The 22,704-nt window shown below is 40.1% G+C and overlaps 1 protein-coding gene across 10 annotated transcripts in view; it reads right to left on the reverse strand.

Annotated features, from left to right (window-relative positions):
- The window catches only part of ST7 (suppression of tumorigenicity 7), a 231,257-nt gene that overhangs the window by 10,308 nt on the left and 198,245 nt on the right, over positions 1-22,704 (reverse strand). For 9 of the 10 annotated variants that reach the window (XM_045792785.2, XM_045792787.2, XM_045792786.2 and 6 more), the window contains 2 exons: positions 10,003-10,153; positions 628-720 (listed from right to left, as the gene is read on the reverse strand). In XM_045792785.2, coding sequence (XP_045648741.1) covers positions 628-720; positions 10,003-10,153 — 244 coding nt within the window. Of the gene's footprint in view, positions 1-627; positions 721-10,002; positions 10,154-22,704 lie in introns of those variants that run through there. The other variant, XM_045792784.2, reaches the window with a different exon arrangement.

Below are 22,704 nucleotides of genomic sequence, written 5' to 3' on the forward strand. Positions count from 1 at the left end.
CTCGAGGGCAGGGCTCCCCTCTTTCCGCTGCATACAGTGCTGAGGCTGCACGTGTGCTGTGCACATGCCACACTGGCTCACGACGTGCAACCCACGAGATGCTCACGGGAAATCCCTCTGGCCAAGAGCATTGCATCACCGCAGAGAGCACGCCCGCCCAGCCCACAGCTCTGCCTCTGGCAGTGATGCCAGCATCCTGGCGCCGCCCTCCCATCCGTGACTCATCTGCAGCACCCTCTGAAGTCAGCGCTTCCGCTTCACACTCCAGTCTGTGTGGACCGCATCTGACCAGCTGGGTGACGCAGGCAGAACCACGCACGGTGGGCCAGCCCACAAACAGCCACTCCAAACTAGTGGTCTGTGCGCTCAGGCCAACCAGCACATGATGCCTCTTCATCTCAACATCAGTGCTTGGAGGTCTTTCCCTTTGATGAAGCTGCAGAGACTTGGAGGAGCAGGACGCCAGACCCACTCACAGAACTCACTTTAATGCACAGGCTATCAAATAAGGACAGGGTTTGGGAGAAGAGTAATAAAAGACAAGGAACATTATGAACATTTATCATTCCCACCTCTTCCCATCCCCACACTCAGGCACAAAGAGAGGAACACAGAGGGGAGACTTACATGGAAGCAGCTCTCGATCTGCTGTTTCTGTACAGATTGGGTAAGGATAAAATAGATGCCCCTTTTCCAAGGGGTAAGGGATCATCCGAAAAGCTGAAAATGAGAGACAATATGTTAGAGGTTCAATATTTGTCTCATAACTTCTCAATTTCAAAAAGGGGCTTTTGAGCATTTTTATAATGGTAAACAGTTCAACAAGTAATTCCCCGAAAGGATGCAAGAGTTACCCAAACTCTGAGTTATGTGCCAGATAAACTGTCAGAGATGCATTATGATGTATGACTCACACATTAATCTCACACTATATATTCTGGGCAAACCTCACAAAACTGGGTGGGGATGGGGTGCAGAGGAGTAGGGAAGCCATCAGTTCAATGCCCAGGATTTCCTCATCTATAAAGTATTATGAAAATGTCATGAGCACTAATTCAATATAGCTCAACTGATGGTAATAACACAAACCTGGAATGAAATGCTTCCCCAAGAAGCAAATGTGGATTGACTTGCTGGAGCTTGTTACAGATGTACAAATATGAACGGCATTCTACCATGTCTAGTTAAAAAATACGTCTAGGTGGATGAGAATTCCAAACAAGATGGACAAAAACAAAATCTAAAAATGCATGACTCGGGAAGTATTTCTAAACTTTATATGAAACTTTTCAATCTTCAATATCATGTGGGGGGAAAATGGATCTGGAGAGATTGATTATCTGTGTTTTGATGATGTCAGGCCACCTAAATTCTGCTTTTGTGGCTTTAGTTAACATTAGGTCTCACACTGAATTATGGTTTTCCAATCAATCCATCCCTCTCCATTATCACGTGTGCTACTCCCCCTGTTACGATGTCATGAGCATGTTAGTCTCACCGTCGCTAGGAACACAGTGCTCACGGAGTAATTTTTCTTCAACAGATGTCCTGTAACTACAGCACGCTGTGGGTATAAACTATAAAACCTGGACCCTACACTGGCAATGTCAGGTAACAATCCTTGCCTTCGTGTGTGTCAAAGAGGGGTGGGGGGCCACACAACAATCTCTTTTTAGTCTTAAATGCTGTATTTCAAGGAATCAGAGCTACATCCTCAGCTGGGTAATTACCTATGCCTTCTCAAAATGCCGTCAATGTACATATTTATCTTTTGCATACTTATTTCAAACAGGAATCAGAAACAAAGAATGTTCTCCCTCACAAGAAATGACAAGGTTCCATTGTAACCAGCATCAGTGCACATATGGTATTTATTCTGGTGTCTGAATATTATTTAAAAGTAAAAACATTATGTATGTGATTCCAGCATGTGGAATGCAGTCCATCTACACCACAGTGGTATCGCTCTGAGGTTACAGCACATCGCCATGGAGAATATAAATCACTGTAAACGTGGGATTAGAGCAGAGCCAGTTTGCTGGCAGTTTGCTGAGGTAAAAATGTTATCAATTTTCCTCTTGTAACAGAAACCTCTTAAACAGAGATTAAAACATTAAAAACACCCCAGACTTTAACTCTTCTTAAAATGAAAGGCTCATCCTAGCTCAATCAGACTTTTCTTTCACGCAAACAAAGACGACTTCTGCCCGCTAAGACAAGAGCAAGGGGTGCTCTTGGCACAGGTTGTTAACTCACAAAGATCACTGAAGGAACCAGTATCTTCTATAGGTTTGCAAGACAAGGAACAAATGTTACATAACAAAACAAAAACAAAAAACCCAAAACCCCTTTCAGTGCCTTTATAGGATACACTAAAATCTCTTCTGGGAAGTAGTGTGTTTAAATTTAAACTGCAATATGGCAGGATTTTAATACCATTTCCCATAAACGAAGACTGCTATGAAACCATCCCAAAAATGTGGGAAAACCTATGTGGAAGTTTGTGTGTGTGTGTGTGTGTGTGTGTGTGTGTGTGTGTGTGTGTGTTTAACCCAGATTCTCTATGTGCAACAGGGCTGGTGTAATTAAGAATCTGTTCAGGGGGTCCCTGGGTGGCTCAGTCAGTTAACTGTCTGCCTTCGGCTCAGGTCACGATCCCAGGGTCCTGAGATCCAGCCCCCCGTTGGGCTTCCTGTCCCGGGAGCCTGCTTCTCCCTCTCCCTCTGCCTGCTGCTCCCCCTGCTTGTGCTCTCTCTCTGCCTGTCAAATAAATAAATAAACTCTTTAATTAAAAAAAAAAAAAGAATCTGTTCTGGTTCACATGATCTAAATAAACCCTCAGTTTTCAAAGTGGCTATAAATTTGAATGCTAAATTTTATTCAAAATTGAAGTCGGTTTGCACTTCAGGGAGCAATTTTTTAAATGAAATATAGGAGTGCAAGATCTTGAGAATGTTCAACCATAGAAATCAAATGGTTGGTTGGTGTCTTTTCAGTCAGATGCCAAATCTTTTTTTGCAGCAGTATTTGGCATGCATACAGAATTCCGTGCATCAAGTTAGTCGTTTTCTTCTAATCAGTTCTGGCCTTTTTGGAGAGGGTGGAGACAGAGATTATATACAACTTACACACAAACACACACACACACACACACACACTTCCTGCACTGTCCTCCCCCGGCCCCCCATGGCAACCTCCATAAGTGTAAAGATGCTTACGGGGCTCTTAAAATCTCTCTCATGACAGTTGTCACTTACATTGAGTTCATAAAGTAAGATTAAGCTTTTTGGCTTCACTAAACAAAAGCAAATACAATTCCTGTTTGCAATTCTATCCTTTACCCACCCTGCTATGCAGGGTCCAGTGGAGTGGGAGATAAGCGGCGGAGGGCTGGAGAGAGCAGGAAGAGGCACTGCAGAAGTCTTACCAGCTTCACCTCCCACCTCCTGATCCCTTTCGCCCAAAAGACATGTAACTGCTCCAGAAGAACCTCACTTTAGCTGAACGTCCAGAAATTTTGCAAGCACAAGTAGTAACACACGGATTTGACGGTGCAAATGAGAATGGAAAAAAGGGCATCTGTTTTATGAATTTTATCTGTTTCATGAAGGACTATAGACCTCCTAAAAATCTTTGTCTGAAAAAACATACATTTCAGAGGTATTAAAAATATACATGTATTTGGTTAAAAACAAAAAAGCCTGGCTGCTCTGAGTTAATACATGGGACACAAATGGCGTTTCTGCATTGTCTTCTGTGTGCTGTCACCTCCCTTCCTGGACTTCTGTTGTGCTGGTGAGGAAGGGGCAAAACGAAACTGGGAGTCAGTTAATGACCACATAGGACCCCCACAGTAAAGTCTGAGGCATTACACTGCCATCTTCTCTCCCTGACCAGAAGCGTTTTCTAGGCTCCACACCTATCAGTGCTGGGCTCACCAGAGACCTTACACTAACACTGGAGGAAAAATCAAGAGAATCAAAGAAGAGATAGAAGGATGGATACACGAACAAACTAATTCCCGATTTTCCCAATGATTTCTAATGACCTCTCGGCCTACCCACTCTATACACAAGGATAGAAGATAATATCTGATATTTTGTCTATGTTGCCTTTTCAAAGAGGATCTCAGAGAACTTTATTATATAGACAGATTACTTGTAACAGCAAGAAGTGCATTTGAATCCCAGCTCTACCTCACCAAAATGCGAGTGCCTTCCTCATGCACCAAGGATAGAAAAGTGAGCCACACATTGTCCCTGCGTTGATGGAGCTCACGGCCTACAGCAGGAAACAGATGATCCAATAATCGTGAAAATCAGTGTGAAAGATCTCCCTGCGATGGCGCCTCTGTGCTGTGTACAGCTAATGGAGGAGCTAACAATGAGCTGAACTTGACCACGCTAAAAACTATATGACTGGATGGGTCATTAGTCTGCATCTAGTCTCTTTGTCTGTAAAAATGAGAATACTACAGACCCTGAGAAGCTTAAACGGAGTAAGTATGGCAGATGTAAAGGTATCTAAACATGGCGCCTGATGGCTCAATGAAAGTTAGTTTTCTCTTGATAGTCCTCTTCTACTAAACCCACAGTTCCTACTTTGTTGATCAGGTCATACTCTTGCTTCTAAGTAAAAATGCTGCTTGTTTACAAACAGCTTAGAAGTGCAAACGATAGAACAGAAAATTGTCATCAAAACACAGATTTTACATTTTCACCTTTGACTGTAGAGTAGGTAACTGGCCATAAAGGCTATTTTTCCTTCGTGAGGCATTTGAGCACAATAATAAATTCTAAAGTCAAAAGCCCGGGTACTGATCCACATTTTTTCACTATCTAGTTCTGTGGTCTTGAGAAAATCACTTTCCCTTGGTTCAATGATGTACCATTCAAGTTCTGAAGAGCAATTCTAGAGTTTTATAGCAGATTCACTAATTTGTTGACGACCCTCAACACTCTAACACTCTGTTCCTACCTCCACGACAGTACTGCTTGTACGCATACTACACATTATATAGGTGTGTGTGTTAATATATGCATATGTGAGGATATATGAGCAGATGTGCGTGTGTATATGCACACAAATATTAATGTTACTCTCAAAGCATTTCAGAGTCCTAGTCATCCTTGTATCGCCAACACAATGCTTGGCACAAAGGACCCAATACGTGTTCACTGAATAGAGGAATACGTGAATTAATGCACAATCAGGAAGAGACAGAGTTTTCCTTTTAAAAACTCAAATGGATCCAAATTATGGTCAGTCACCACGGCAGAATAAATGAAAAGAACAAGCTGGTTCTATTGGGCAGTAGGTGGGGAGGCACTGCACGATACCTAGAGACTGCTTGTAGTGTAAGTTAGCTATGACCAGGAACTTTAGCAGACCATTGATTTCTCCCAAATTATAAAATTTAGCATTAGATCTATGGGGTGAAGTGTGGGGGAATCTCTCTTTATCAGTCCAAAAGGTGCCAGCCCTTCGGAGGAAAGGTCTGGTTAGTGGAAATGCCCCAAAGACCACATCTTACAGCAAGGAACATTTACCATCAGGTTCAAAGAGAATAAATTAGAATCAGAATTTCATCCTATGCTTCAACAATGGGCCATTTTCTCCTCTCAAAGGAAATACTCTGCCTTAGTCCCCCTAAAAAACATCACCTTCAAATCTTATACATTATTTAGTGAATTCTTTGGGGAAAAAATCTCCAAAAAGAAAATAAAGAGTCTTACTTGGTCAAGTGGGAAAAAATGGAAACAAAGAAAGGCTAAGTGATTTACCCCATGGTACTTGTCTTCTGATATACAGAACTAGAAAATTAAATCTTAAAGTTCACAGCTGAGGTCAGCAGACTACCCTGCTTTATAAAATAAATACAGCCAAAATGAGCCTTGAAAAGATCGAGGTAGGAGGGAGACGAGGCCACATCAGTATTTAATAGCAGTAAAACAGAAGATGTGCCACTTAAAATAGAGCCCCATAAGGTGCAGCATTGTTGTAAATAGACCCAGTACAAATGAGATTGCTCATTTATATAGGTTTTGTATATTCAACTCATACTTGCAGCAATGTGCGTGTTTGTGTGTGTGTGAGGATAACCAGAACCTACAGTGTTTAAAATAAGTGTAATTCAGATAAGGTGGCAGCTGTATAATGAACTAAGAAATGTATTCTTAAATCCTGTAAATTAAAACTTTTCCCCTTTCTTGATTATCTTGACTTTGAGGAACATATTGTGCAATTTCGGGGGCTGGGACAGTGATGAATCAAACATTTTAGAAACCTTTGAAATGCTGATGTATTTGTGGTTGAGGACTCAGGTTTTTTTTTTTTTTAACCACCATATGTTTCAAACCCAAACAATCTCTGCCATGCATCAGCTGGACTTTGGGGTTTTATCAAAAATGTGAGTTATTTCAGCCTGATTGGTGGGAAACTCACTTAATTCCACAAGATGACTAATGCTCCAACATAATAAACTCATTAAAAAGCAAAGAAAAATATATCTATCCCCACTCCTAAACCAATACTTTTGACAGAATGTTTTTTAATCTCCAAAAGATCAATTAACTATAAGAATACTCATTTTTAACATGGGAACTGGTGAGATTAGGTATTGTTACCTTCCTCCCTGAATCTCCTTTCTAATGAAAAGGGGAAGTTGGAAGGGAGTTGGGGAATGGCCTTAAATTTCAGAAGGAACAAAAAAAGAAAGGACAAAACCTAAACTACGAGGCTGGCGATGTCAAAAGGCGCCACCACGTGGTGCACTGGAGGAAGTGCAGCCTCTTGCGCTCAGGCACAGGCTGTCCAGGGGACCTCTGAAGGAGAAGGCGCCCTTCACCGACTGTAGCTATCTCAACGCAACGGTCTTGAAGCCCGACAATCTGGGATGGGGGAATGGCATTCAGTATCATCAGTGATTCACAGTTTTCAAAAACTGGGTAAGTTAAGTCAATACCGCTATAAATAGCCAAGTCAGAATGGTAATCCAAGTCTTCTGATTTAAAATCGAAACCCTGATGCTTCCATTTAATTTAACTTAGAATGGACACAAATATAGAAGTGATGTCAAAAGATTGCACGCGATTGTTTGAAGTTAAAGTGATGATTCTTTCTTCTGAACTGCATGAGAGATTTATAGCTTTGCTTTTAAAAAGGACCAAAACTTTGTATTGAAACATCATTTTTATAAATATGTATATACATATATACACATACATATTTGTGCTTGTAGAAAAATACATATGCTTGTTGAGAAAATTTGAAAAATAGAACCATGAAGGAAAAGAAGAAAATCTCTTAAAATCCACTTAATGACGTATTTATTTCCAGTCTCTTTCCTTTGTTTATATGTAGAATTTATTTATTTTTTATAAAATTGGGCTCATTCTATATTTAAAATGTTTAAGCCAATATTCACTAACAAAAATATAATTTTATATGGAAAGGTTTTTCTAAACACTAGAAGAGGAATAAGTATACCCGAGCCTGTAAGTAGTAGTGCAAATCGAAGGCTTCCAAGCAAATGTTTCAGAGATAACTGATCTTCTTAAGCTTAATTTATTCAGGAAAGATCTAAATAGCTGATATTATAGAAAAGAAGAGTGAAGAGAAAGTGAACTTGAGTTTACATCCTGGCTCTACCAATAGTGGCTGCAAAACTTGCAACAAGCTGCTCATCTCAATGACTCCTCTTCTAAACAAGGCAGCCACCTCTCTCCTGTCTAACTAGAATGTTGTCGGGAAGAGTAAATGAAATGATGGACAAACCCTCGGTAAATTACCCACTTATACACATACTCTTCAAGGCGCTTGGTATTCTCCAAGGTACTTAGTGCCTATGAAGCACTCTCACAGTTCTTGTCTAGAATTGAAGTATAGCTTTCTTTTCAAAAATTGAATAGTAGTATAACTTCCTTGGAGTGGTTTCTATTTATCTGTAAGGATCAAATGCAGACTTTCCCTTTCCTTGAGGTCCCTGACTGCCTTGCTATACTGGTTTATGTCTAAAAATTCACGTCCTCTCTTCATTCCAAAGAGTGTTCTGCCCATCTAATCTCAGGGAATTAATTATATTCCCCCAACATTATCACCCTGCTAGATTTTGGCGCTCAATAAGTCACTTCACATTTGTCCAAATCCCATGGTCCTTCCCAGTTGATCCAGGGCACTCCCCCATTGGTACCCGATTATATGGGTAATTAATTTACAAGCAAAATTTCTAGTTATTCCTCATGGGATTTTTTTTTTTTTTACCGTTACGCCATTCCTAACGCCGTGTCTCTATCACTTCTTGCCTCCCGTTTTGATCCTTTCTATATTACTGTAGCTTTCTTATCAATCAGATCCAACTGGTAAGCTTCTTTTGTTAGGTTTCCAAAATGCTAATCTATAAATATGTCTTTATTTGGTAAGTCAACCTATCCATGTAATTTTTTTCCACAACTAACCCTAGGTGAGGCCTCTCATGTTCAATCTTGCTGGGCTTTTTTGATCTCTTTCTTATGTTTAAATAAAAATTCCTTTTGTCTTTTTTGGATAGAACACCTTAAATGCAACAATAAACCAAACCAGCGGGGACTGTGCACACGCCCACACATGCCCTGAGTACAATGTGCTGTCTTAACACAGGACCAGGGCACCGGGAATAGCTTACTACACTTAATGGAGTGGGGCTGGAAGCATCAACCAAGTCAACGCCCCTCAAGTTATACATAGTAAATTATTTAAGTAAACTCACTAGAAATTCACTAAAGAAATCTTTTAAAAAATGAACAAAAAACTTTCAATCAACTTGAGTCTCATTTCTGTCAATTTACTTTTACCCCATTCCATTTGGCTGCCTCCCCCTTTCCTGCATCCATTTGGATTCCTGCTGGGTTTGGGATGGGCAGGAAAAGGGAAGAGCAGAAGATTATCAAAATGAAAATGGAAGCAGCAAAGAAAGATAAACAGAGTGAAAGGGATTAAAAAGGCATTCCTTTGTGAGGTCGATCAGAGTAGGAGTGAACTAAGAAAAAATTATCACAAGACTAATACTTGTTTTGTTTCCCTGTGAGAGGGGGAAAAAACACCCCACACTACATATTGTACTTGTTTTTACTTAACAACAGTGTGCCAACGCACATATTGTCCAATAATCTGTAGTCTTGGGCCTTTTCCCTCAATTTACGTTCTTCCAAACAGCCCCACCACTTAGCACAGTGTCCTTGCTTATGACACTGTCCTAGACCTTCAAGGCTTGGTTCAAATCTCATATGACCCGTAAGGTTACCCACGACTGCTCCACCTCTCCCTTCGGAAAAATCACTGAGCAGCTGTTACATGCTGGTTACTCCTCCCAACTAGACGAGATGTTTCTCCAGGACAGGAAGCATGTCTCACCCACAAATGAAGTCTCTTCTCCTTACAAAGAATGATAGTACCTGGCACATGCTCAGACTGATTATTGCTACATCCATCGAACAGACATCATCCATTAATACAAGAATGTGATACCTGCCACCAAACACTGGGTCCTGTGGTCACTGCTCTTGCTGCTCATTTTTTTGGCCAACCTAGCTCCAGTGGAAGATAACTGTGGCTCTTTAGCCAATCCTCCCAGAAAGGCCATCCAGAAGTGGTCATCGGAGCCTAGCCCAAGGCCAAACTCCATGCCAAAGATTCCCAAGAAGAAGCTGAGGGGGTGCCCAGGTCTCCGAGGGTTTTCCAGTTACAGAGTGCTCCTCTGCCAGAACAGTCCAGATTCATCCCGTCCATTGTATAAACTTGCTTTTTTGAGGTATAGGGATGGCATCATCACAGTAACACCCACCACCACTGGCAACTGAAGAGTCTTGATAATTAACCATCATCTCTCAGTGATGGAACATTGCAGGGAAGAAGAGCTATAGACATGCAAATCATCATTATTCACCATGAACACTCGGGATAAAAACAGTTTTAGCATCTTTTCATGCTCTTAAAAAAACGTTTCAAAGAAAGAAAATTACTTACTGCCTTCCCACGTACAATGCAAAAGATTCAAAGCCCCTTCCACCCTCTTCCAGTGCGCCAGATGAAAGAATGCATATGCTATTGCTTCACTGTCCCCTCGCTTCAGGATATGTTCTGGGGGGAGGATTAAGCTTTTCATTTCTAGTAGGTACTGAAATAAAAAAGGCAGGAAGACAGATGCATTAAAACATAGTAATTTGGAATTCAATATTGAGAAAAGAGAGGTTGATCTCCCTAAAGCCACCACTCATAAGCATTTCATCAAACCTGCAACCTTGTTAGTACATTTGAAGGCAATTACTAAAATATCCAGCAACCCAAAGTTTGCTAACAGATAGTTAGCCTTGTACTAGTTTCCTACAGTGAAGATCAGAGGCTTTCAGGGTAAGATACTCTAATCAATGAAACATATATAGACTCAAAAAGCAATAATAGAAAATTTAGAAGACACAATAAGTTTGTATAATTTTGTTACCAGAAACAAAAATACATAAAATGGACACATGAAGGTTAAGAAGTCATAGGACTGAACCCACCAAACTAGAGAGACTCGAGACTGACTAGCGCTGCCCATTATTTTTTTCTATACAGATTTACCACGGAGAAGGACCTGGTCCTGTGAAAAGAGCCACCCCTTGCTGTTCAGATGCGGGAGGAGGGAGATGTGGCAGCCTGAGCATAGGAAGACCCCAGGGTGGGGAGCTGTACAGACCCCAAACTATACTGTTCTGTTAGATCCTCTCCCAAAGACTGAAGGGTCCTCAGCTTATGCCTCTTCATTCCTATCTTCTATGAAGGAGATGGGAGCACAGGGCCAGAATGGATTCTTTGGTGTTTACTATAGAATAGAAAGGGAAGCAAATTTAGGGTGGTATTTTATATTTGCAAATGTTAACTTCTTTTTGCTGGCTGGTTTCTCCCTGGGCTTCACTCCTTACCCACACACACATACACACCATCACCACCAACCACCATCACAACAACCCATGCATCTCCTTTAAAATGGAGATTAGCAGATGATGGAGGGATGTGTTTAATTAAAATAGGACAAACACAGCAGAAAGAAGTGATATGAGAAGAGATGTTCAACAGTTTTAATGTCAGAAACAATTGCCTGAGGATTTATCTACCAGTGCAATTTATGAGAGAGCGTGAAGAATGGAAGAATCCTGACACGTAGAATGGAGATCAAGGTACACTGTGTTCTGTTATCTCACTGTGGATTTACGTGCTTTGGGCACTCTGAGTGCAGTTGCCTTTAAGTTTCCTCTCCCGTTGCCACTTCTGCTATCGGGATGCACTTGCCTGGCAGGAACCGGTAGAACACACTCTGGCCTCTTGGTTCAGCAAATGAAACTCCCCTCACTCTGGGTCTGTTATCTGAAAAAAATCTCTAAGCCTCAGGCCTCAGAAAAGTGAGAGAGCCTATCCAGAGTACAGCAGAGAAGAGTGACAGCCATCACATTTGGTGGTGAGGGCGTGGGAGGGTGGGAATAGAGGGCCCTCCCCTTCGATAGAAAGACCTCCATGGGAAGGGCTCTTCCCAGGCCGTTCCATGAAAGGTGTTGATTACTTTGATGGGAACTCCTCAAGTATGAGTTCCAAAAGAACTTTTTGGTCATATGCCTGTTTGAATTCTACAAGTCACTGCCTTCCTCCTCCTCTCCTTGTTTTAAAACAGTGCAGAACAAAAATCTTTTGGGAAAAATTACAATTTTGAGTTACCTAATAATCCAACCGGCACTACATTTATAATGAATAGCAACCATAATGTAAAAGTGAGTTTTATGTTCAGAGGTATTTGACAATCCTCTTGTGATCTTGTTACCTTACTCGAAGCTATTATACCGTATGTTGCCGCCGCCCATGATGATCTTAAAAAACTCCAAGGCAATGAGTCATGGGAAAGACATATAACCTGTAAAGTGCTATAAATTGTATTAATTGTTTCAGAGTAAGAGAAGAAAGATCATTTGGTTACTCTTAATAATCATCAGGAGTACAAAGGAAAGGGAAATTTTCTTGCTAATAAGAGCCCTAGAGTAAGTCTTTATTTTTGAGTTTCTAATAATTATTTATAGCTAACCTGCCTGCCAAATAGTCAATTTTTAAAGAAAGAACATGCTGTGTGAACTTTGAAACAAATTAAATATGAAAACCATTAGTGCATGTGTCCCAGGTATACAGAAACCTCTTCAAGTCCCTGAGAATAAGATGGTGGCTGAAAGAAAAATATAAACTACCATACCTTTTATTTCAATGATTAGGAAGGTCTTTCAAAGTCATTTCATTAAGCATCTATAAGAGAAGAACTCTTCTCTTGGCCTAAGGAACCTTAAAGAATAGGGGCCTCTGAGAAGAAGTGGGCCTGGTAGCCACCTACATTTGTGGGTAAACTTGAAACAGGGGGGCAGGGCAGAGAAAACTTGTGTGTATGGGGGGGTAGAAAATTATCTATATAATTTTGTAATTATAATAGAATAGATATAATAGATCTGCATTATCCAATATGGTAGCCTCTACTACATGTGATTATTTGAACTTAAATCAATTAAAATAAAATTAAATTAAAAATTCAGTTTCTCAGTCCCACTAGCCATATTTCAAGTCCTCAAGTGAGGCTACTATACTGGACAATGCAGAGACATTTCTGTTATCACAGAAAGTTCTATGGGAAAGCACTGCTGTAGACAATGGAAGTTTCCAATCTTCAAGTAACTAAAACAATTTTTAACATGAAAAAATTTTATAGACACCTATGATAGGAATTATAAATGTAGTATTGATTGAAAATACACAATATGGCAAAAAGCTGCAATAAATGTAATAAAACAAGAATTCATTTAAAAGCATTGCTGGCCACCAGGACATCTAAATATACTTGGAAAATAGTACACATGTGTGTGAGAGAGATGGTTTACTCAGCTTGCAAGCTCAATGTGCTGCATATGGCCTCAAGGACATCGTCGTCCACAGCCCTAAAATCGGGCCGTGAGGTAATGCTCTGTTTTTCCTCTAAGCTGCCTCTGATCTTTGTGTATGTGTACTTTTCACACATTGCCTTATATTCGTTGTGTGTCTTTTCCCTCAGTTGAATCATAAGATCCTCAAGAGCATGAACCTCGCTTCCTAAGAAGTCTCTCATAATGACCATCCTTGCTCTAATCAGCCTCATGATGCTAACCAGAGCAACTCACCAAGGACACTTAGTTACCTTCTCATTGAATCTGCTTGATGGCAGAAATAGGTTATGCCTATAAAGGAGATTTATACTCCGATACAGTTCCAAACAAAATGTTGGCTCTAACCAGATGATGAAGGCTAATAACAACAATGTGTTATGTTTTTGGCCAGGCTTAAAAATGGCTGGCAAGATCAGTTCTCAACATGTGCAACGTTTAAATTAGAAAGGCATGGAACAACATTTCACATCTTACTTGTCAAGAGAAAAATAAATGGAAGAGGGCAGATCCCTATCCACAAGTATGCAGAAATCAATTAGAATAACCGTAGCTCGCAAATCAGAGAACACTCTCTGCCTGTCTGTAATAATTATTTGGCTTCTATTAGCTAAGCCAGCATTCCGTGCTATCTTGCCTGTTACCCTGCCTCTAACTTCCTTCCAGATTCTCAAATCACATCGATCTGGAAGTACAGGATTCTAAAGGTTTCGGAAGCAACTTTCAAAATCTATTTGTCAGAATCTAGTTCCTTATGTCCATAGGAACATACAAAGTCAGAACATAGAAAGAGGAGCTGAATAGTGCCTTCTCATGGATGTATTTAAGCAGAGCCTGGCTCACGTGTCAGGAGAGAGCTGGCCCTTAAGAGGCTACCCCAGGTGACTGCTCAGTGCTCTGCTGTTAAGGTCTTAAACTTCTCTAATAGTTTGAGTGAAAATGATCCCAAAGCTACCCTTCACATAGACAGTAATGTCCAGGAATTAATTCATACCCTCCTTTTTTTTATTTTCAATACCAACTAGAGAAGTCATACAAAAATCACTAGAAAAAAATGGGAACAAATAAAATGAGTAAATACAGGTTAATTTTCACATACTTAGCTAAATTTAGGTAAATTCAACACATTTAGGTAAATTTTAGCCATTTAGAGGATGGCTATCAGGTTCCTCCCAAAAAATCATGTAGTGGAAGAATATTAGCATGAGAAAATGTTCATGATACATTACTAAATGAAGAAAAAGTAAGTGTACCATACAGATTATGATTTTGGTAATTAAAAATATATATGCAGGAATTAAAACATTGGAAAGTCACAGACTGAATGTTAATGGTGGTCAGATATTTGATTTTATGGGAGATTAATTTCTTTTGTGCTTTTTTGGTGCTTTCCAAGTTTTCTGTAGTAAGTCATTTTTATTTCTCTCTCTCTCTCTTTATATATGTATATATGTGTGTGTATATGTATATGTAATACAAATCTATTTTCTAGACTTGCAACAAAAACATAATAAAAAACCCATACAAATGAAAAAAAGATAACCACAGATAGCAATTTTTATATGTTTACAGTGCTTTGGTACAGCTGGATATGAAAGAGGCTGAAAGTCCAGAATGGATACTTTAAAAATATCTATCAGTAAATAGTTCAGAGAATAAAATTAGTCCTATTTGGAAGACAAGCTATATATGTTGAGTTTCAATGTTGCCTATTCCCTGGACTCAGTAAGACACACACTGGAATAGGACAAAAACACCGCAAGTAACCATGGCTCTCTCCAAGCATGCTGGGATGGGAACTTTGAAATACACAATACCGTGTATTGCCTCCCCTGCCCTCATATACCCTCTGCCATTTTGACCCACTGTTTGAATCCCAGCCCTACTGTTCTACTCTGAGACCTTGGACAAGTTAATTTCTTTCAACCTCAGTCTGCTCATCTGTTAGAATAATAAAAATACACATCTTGCCAATTGTTAACTGTTGAAGATTACGGAGGATAATATACGTAAAGCATTCACACAGTACCTGGCATATACGTGTTAATGAAATAGTAGCTATTTTTACTAACAAAAAAATGAAATGTTCATATTACTGTGGAGATAAGCTATATTTTTTGTGTATGTATGTCCCACAAATAATTGAATCTTGTTTTAGGTAAAAATACTTCAGCAATTTTACTATAGTGACAGATCCACTGAAAAGAACTGGCTACTGAGGGTCACTAACCAATCTGGAAACAAGCACAATGCAAAGCTGCACTGCAAGTTACACCTGGTGATCTGCGGTACCACTCGGGGGGCCTCCGTCCAAGGGAACTGCGGCTTGCTGGCTCACTATCTATTCATCAGTTACTCTGCTTCATTCAAAAACTACAGGAGTGTCCACAGTGCATCCCAAGGAAAGATTTGGGAGAGATCACAGTGTACTGTAACGACACACCTATGGTAGCACCCACAGTACACTGTAAGGACACGTCAAGGGCATGGGCATAAATCAGTCAGGTCCCTATCCTGATGATCCCTAATCTTTGTAAGGAGTGTGTGTGTATAAAGACAAAGAAACAATAAAATTCAGCATGATGACTGCCTTAGTAAGAGGTATATACAGTTGACCCTTGAACAATGTGGGTATGAACTGTGTGGGTCCACTTAACATGCAGATTTTTTAAAAAGATTAATTTATTTATTTGAGAGAGAGCATGTGTGAGCAGGAGGGGTAGATGGAGAGGCAGAATGAGTATCAAGCGGACTCCACACTGAGCACAGAGCCTGACGTGGGGCTCGATCTCACAACCCTGAGATCAGGACCTGATCTGAAACCAAGAGTCGGATGCTTAAATGACTGCACCACCCAAGAGCCTGGTGGAATTTTTTTCAATAAATGCAGTACAGTACTATAAACATGTCTTCTCTTATGTTTTCTTAACATTCTTTTCTCTAGCTTACTTCATTGTAAGTATACAGTGTATAACACATATAACATACAAAATACATATTATTCAACTTTATGTTATCAGTAAGGGTTCCAGTTAGTAGTAGTGGGCTATTAGTAGTTAAGTTTTTAGGGAGTCAAAAGTTATAACGGGATTTTCAACTGTGTTGGGGGGTGTGGCACGCTTAACCCCTGCCTTGTTCAAGGGTCAACTTGACTTAGTACTAAGGAAGCAAATGAGGGGTACTGTCTCTGAGAAGGTTTCACAGAAAAAGGAAAGTATGAGTCAGTCTCATTAATTAAATTAGTTCACCTACAAAGATGAGGGGAGGCAGAAGCCACTGCAAGGCTGGGCAGTGGCAGCAAAGCATCAAAGGGCATAATGTGCTTTGAGGTGTTTAAGTACCAGCATGAAAGGCAGTCCCCACACTGACCAAGCACTAACAGGTGTGAAGTATTCACTCAGGTACTCCTTACAACAACTCTGTGAGGGAATAGGATTCTTGTTTTACAGATGGAAAAATGAAGGCTTTGGAAGTTAGTAGATTGACCAGGGTCACACAAATGGTATTTCAAACTTTGAGGTTAAAAAAAAACTTTGAGATAGGGGAAAAAATGTTCAAAAGAAAAAGAGCAACTTAAAACAGAATATGTGAAACTGATGTAAAACAAAGCTGGGGGGAGACCCTGGGAGAGGGACCCATGAGAAGTCCGAGGAATCCTTATGGCTCCTAGAAAGACAGTTTGAAATCTGCTGTAGCAGGCAGTTGGGAAGTGAGTTGGTACCACTGGTGGTTTTGAAAGAAATGGATAAGTCAAATGGACAAGAGACTAAAATTAGTAAAGTCTTAAATAGCTTCTTCCATGGTCCGGGTGAGGGGGTGAATAAACCAAGGAAGTCTTCCACAGGACTTGGTGCCCAGCTGGATCTGATGGCAGGAAAAGACATTAAAGGGGATTGTGAAATTTCTAGTTTAGAAAACTAGAATAATGTGAGATAGTTAGCTAAGAGAAGACACCAGAGGGCAGTGCTTGGAGTGATGGCCTGAAGGCAGCTGGGTGTGCAGGTCTGGAGCCCGGAAGAGAAGCTGGACACAGGGATTTGGGTGTGCAGGGAGAGGCAGAAGCTGAAGCAGTGGGAGCACAGGAGATCTCCCAGGAGAGCTTCAAGCAAGAAAAGGGTGGGTAGTGATGATGCTCCCAGAGATCCAACCAGAGGGATGGGCAGGGGAGGAAACGATATAGGAGGAGAGTGCCCAGAAATGCAGGAGTGACCCAGAGAGCAGGCACTACAGAGCCAAGATGGCCAGGAGGTAGAAAAAGTGGTCAGTGGGACAGAAGGCTAAGGACAGATGAAATAGGATGGCGTTTGACAAGAGGCCAAAGGATCTGGTGACTGAGATAGGGAGGCCATGATGGCAGTGGCCTTGGGGAAGCAGCTATAGTGCTTTTTGTTAAAGAAAAAGACCTTTTAGAAACCGTCTATTCCTGAGAAATGTGGCTAAAAACTGGTTTCTGCTCACTTTCCTCTGGGTCATATTTCCACAATACATTCTCCTTACTCTAATCCAAAAAAGCTTTGGAACAAAATATGACTCAATTCAAAGCAACTTATATTGAAATAATATTTCTGAAATGTACCATTGATATACAATATCACAGACAATCTGCCAGAGTATTTTGAGTTTCTGCTTCCACGCTTCAAGCATTTTTAAATGTTAAAACCCACTACACGTTTTGTTTCCTAAATTGGATTAAAAAGCAATTTTATACTCTGTCAATCAGCTCTACCAAGACATAAAGGGAGGACTGCATTAGTGTTTGCATGAAATAGAATTTCCATCACTCTAACAAGGTCCTGTGGATACTCCATTAGCATGTACAATTACCAGGATGTTTTCCCCCACAAGCCTCTTAAAATCCCCATGAAATAAGAGTTTAGATTAACATTAGATGAGCTTTTTAAAAAAAATGTAAATTTTTATTGAGAATGCATTTCTGTCATAACATTTTTCATTCTTTCCTCTCTATTTTCTCATGACTTTCCACACTCCGAGACTTAGAATTTAAAAACTACGTATCTATTAGGCTGGATCCTCATGCCAATACAGCAAGTTCCCTTCCCCAAGCACACACAGGGACTGCCCACTGCACCCCCCTGTGGGGCTGGCAGGAAGAGCCCACGGTTTACTAATGCTGGTATTTTAGGCAAAATGAAGATGAAAGCTTTCCGCGCATTGGTGTTGGTATTTTTTTCCCCTCGATGTCTCCCACCTACAGCACTCAGGCATCTCAAGTCTTTGGGGCTCCCTCGGTCCCCTGCTGCTCATCAAAATGGGTGTGGAGCCTCCAATTCTATGGGTGGGACCTCATGTGCTTGGGATTTTTCTGGGGTGGTAGTGACTGGTCATAGGCTTCTGTTCTTTTCTAAACTGTGTGCACAGGTGCCTTGGGGTTGCTGGGCTACCTGCTTTCTCATCCCAGTTTCAATCATAGCAGTTCTATTTTTACTTGCTTTGTTCATTAAGGCCTTCATATAAGATTGTATTAGGAGGGAAAAAAATGTTTATTGCTTTAAAAAAATCATTATTAGTTACTTGTCATTGTTGTTGTTTTGGTGGCAAAGAGAAGGGATGGCTGTTCCAGAAGAAAAAAAAAAATAGGAGACAGAGGCTGGAAACGGGTAACTCTTAATCAGCCACAAGCAAAGGACTTAACAGTACAAACTGGGAATTCCAGAAGGCAACAGCTGTAGAAAGAACATGCTAGAGCCTCCCCTCAAATCTGTAGGCCTAAAGTGACCCTGTGGGTACTCAAGGTCAGGGGCAATGCAGTGCCACTGTTACACTCTCTAGTTGTCCTTCTTCACACTAGGATGTTTCAAAAAGCACTTGTTAATGTATTTTTCCAGGCAGTATCTATTGTAGCCCAGCCATCAAGTGCAGAAATAGAGCTGAAAGTACCAGGGAAAAGATGACGAAGGCCCAACATACGTTCAGTGCCTACTATATACTGGATGAGTTACACAATGTAATTCCATTTACTTTTCATCAGACCTATGAAGCCTTTATTTTTATCCCCATTTTATCAAAAAGGAAACAGGCAGGGAGCTAATCAACTCCCCCTTCCCATGGTTCCCTTTGGCCCACAGACCCTTTTAATGACACTTCACAGGTCTGCCTACCTTATGTCATTACCCTTTGCTCTATCATTACATTAATATGTTTTCCCGGTAAGAATAGGAAATCTACATAATGGGCCTGACAATTCAGAAAAGAATAAACACACATGGCTAACAATGTTCCACCTTACTAGTAGTGGCAAAGAAATGCAGACTAAAGAACAGAATTCCATTTGTACCCAATAAATTCATAAATTTTGTTTGTTTTTCTTCTTTCTTTTTTCTGTTTTAAACAGACTGCTCAATGCTGGTGAAGGTGTGAGAAAATGGTAAAGAAGGAGTTACCTGCTGATGGAGGTGAACTACTACAGTCCTTTTTTGGTAAGCAATTTGGAAATAAACATTAAGAGCCCCGAAGTGCTTCTACACATTGCTCAGTAATTCTCATTCTGTACATCTATCCTAAGGAAATAACATAAAGACCAAAATATCTTCATGCCCAAAAGGTTTGTTATTAGGGTTGACCACCTGATGTCTATAATAGAAGACACAAGATTTAAATCATTCTCTTCAACAAACAATGTGAGGAAAACCGGATTCCACATGTACAAGAATGAAACTGGACCTTTATCTTAAACAATATACAAAAATCAACTCAAAATTCATTAAAGATTTAAATGTAAGACATGAAACTATAAAACTTCTAGAAACAAACATAGGGAGAAGCTTCATAACATTGGTCTTGGCAACGATTTCTTGGATAGGACACCAAAAGCATAGGCAATGGAAGTAAAAATAGATAAGTGGGACTATATCAAAATAAAGAGCCTCTGTGCAGCATAGGAAACAATCAACAGAGTGAAAAAGCAACCTATGGAAGAAAATATTTGCAAACTATACAATTGATGAGGGGTTAACATCCAAGATACACAGGAAACTCCTACAATTAAAATCGCAAACGAACAAAACAAAGCAAAATAACCTGAACAATAAATGGGCAAAAGACTTAGAACAGCCATTTCCCCAAAGAAGACATACAAATGGCCAACAGGTACATGAAAAAATGCTCAGAGGCTCCTGGGTGGCTCAGTCAGATAAGCGTCTGACTCTTGATTTTGGCTCATGTGATGATCTCAGGGTCATGAGATAGAGCCCCTCACGTCAGGCTCTCCACTAGGCGTGGAGCCTGCTTAAGATTCTCTCTTCCCCTCTCCCACCTCATTCACTCTCTCCTTCACAAAAAAAAAAAAAAAAAAAGATGCTCAACATCACAAATTATCAAGGAAGTATAAATCAAAACCACGATGAGATATCACCTCATATAAGTCAGAATGTGTGAGGCCATTGTCAAAAAAAAAAAAAAAAAGACTATAACAAGTGTTAGTGATAAAGTGGAGAAATTGGAACCCCAGTGCTCTGTTGGTGGGAATGCAAACTGGTGCAGCCACTGTGGAAAACAGTATGGAGGTTCCCCAAAAAATTAAAATAGTACCGCCATATGATCCAGCAATGCCACTATGGGCATTCATCCAAAAGAACTGAAAACAGGATCCTGAAGAGATCTTTGCACTCGATGTTCATTGCAGCATTATTCACAATAGCCAAAAAGTGGAAACAACCTAAATTTCCATCAACAGATGAATAAAGAAAATGTGATAGACACACATAATGGAATATTATTCAGCCTTAAAGAAGGGCATCCTGTCCTGTGCTGTGACATGGATGAACCTGGAGGACATTATGCTAGGTGAGATAAGCCAGTACAGGACAATACTGCATGATTCCACCAATGTGACGTATGTAAAGTGTCCAAATTCATAGAAGCAGAAAGCAGAATAGTGGTTAACCAGGGCTGGAAGGAGGAGGGAGAAATGGAGAGGTCCTGGTTCAATGGGTATGGGGTTTCAGACATGCAAGATGAAAAAGTTCTAACAATGCACATACAGTTAACAATACTATGCTTCATACTTAAAAATTTGTTAAGAAGGTAGATTTCATGATATGTATTTTTTATGATAAAAATAAGGAAGTAAATCATCCAGAAAAGTTACTGACAATATTTTAGAGGGTTTGAAGGCAAATGGCTAAAAGACTTGGACTTTACTGTTAAGTTAGAAGGTAGCCTTTTTAAGATCAAAGAACCATGAAAATCTATGATCCTCCTCCAAAAATAATAAGTATACCTACAATAGCCAACCACAAAGTTCATGTTTAGAGCCCCATGCTAATTTTTTAAAATACGTATCTGCTGTGTGACTATGATTCCTAAGTATTAAAAATGCATGGGAAAATAAGGCTAGAACGAGTCTTAAATAGGATTAGATGACAGGACTATGAAAAATTTCTTTATACTTTTTTTTTAAAGATTTTATTTATTTATTTGACAGAGATAGAGACAGCCAGCGAGAGAGGGAACACAAGCAGGGGGAGTGGGAGAGGAAGAAGCAGGCTCATAACGGAGGAGCCTGATGTGGGACTCGATCCCAGAACGCCGGGATCACGCCCTGAGCCGAAGGCAGGCGCTTAACGACTGAGCCACCCAGGCGCCCCTCTTTATACTTTTTTCTAATATACAAAGAAATTTATTTTTATACCACCACAACAGAGGGGAAATAAAAATCTACTACTGCTTATAGCAAACCAATAAGTTAGTCTTGTTTTGGAGAAGTGTTGGAAAATGAAATTTATCTTTAGCACCCTGAAGGAGTTAATGAAATATCCTCTAAACCAGAAAGGGGTCTTGTCACAGGGAAAGACTTATAGTGTAAATACAGCATTCTAAGAGTATGTAGCATTAGTGAAAATTCAGATCTGTGCAGAGTGATGAATCACTGACAGAAAAGCACCATCCTCCCATGTAAATCTTGACTTTGCTAATGATTTCTTGGACAGGACATCAAAAGCAAAATAAACAAGTGGGACTACATCAAAATAAAAAGCTCCTTTGCTGCAAAGGAAAGAAAACAGAGCAGGGTGGGTGGGGAAGCATATTTGTAGGGAAAGCAGAAGAAAAAGCTAAAACTAAAAATCCAATAAACTATAACAATATATAGATGAAGGTATAGAACAGAGATGAGCATGGCCCTCCACTTGTCCAGCATCATAAGTGAAATTTTCTTTAAAAGATGAAGAATATTCCCTTCAAATTCAAAGCTCTGATTTTAATACCATTAAATGGGAAAATATCCTCTAATGGTTTAGAGATTTCATCTTTTTGAACCGTGCGTGTACCCAGTTTTTAAAAATCACCAGCATCATTAAGATCCTAAAACCACCACTAGTCATCCTCAAAATGGGGAAAACAGTAATTCCACAATCAATGCACTGTAGTGAGAGACCACAGAGGGGAGAGACTGATTCTGGGAGGAGGAAGGAACAGGTTTCCTGGTGGTGACTTTTAGTGCTGGGGGTAAAGGATGAGTAGGTTATCCTCAGAGGAAGCAAAAAGGCAAGAGGAAGAGAATGTTTCTGGAACAATGAACAGACTGTTAGAAGTAGATAGAAAAAAATGAAAAACAAATTGGGTCAGATTATAAAGGATCCTGAAGAACCATTCAAGGAGTTTATATATTCCTTTGTAAGGTTGGGGACAGAGCTGCATTTCCTCAGGAGGGCAGTCACACAATTCGGCTTATAATAACGAGCCTATGGGCTGCTTCCTCCTTATAATCTGCTGCAATCTAAAG

This window comes from Ursus americanus, chromosome 3, assembly GCF_024610735.1.
Source record: "Ursus americanus isolate L20-20 chromosome 3, mUrsAme1.1.p, whole genome shotgun sequence".
NCBI classification, from domain to species: Eukaryota; Metazoa; Chordata; class Mammalia; order Carnivora; family Ursidae; genus Ursus; species Ursus americanus.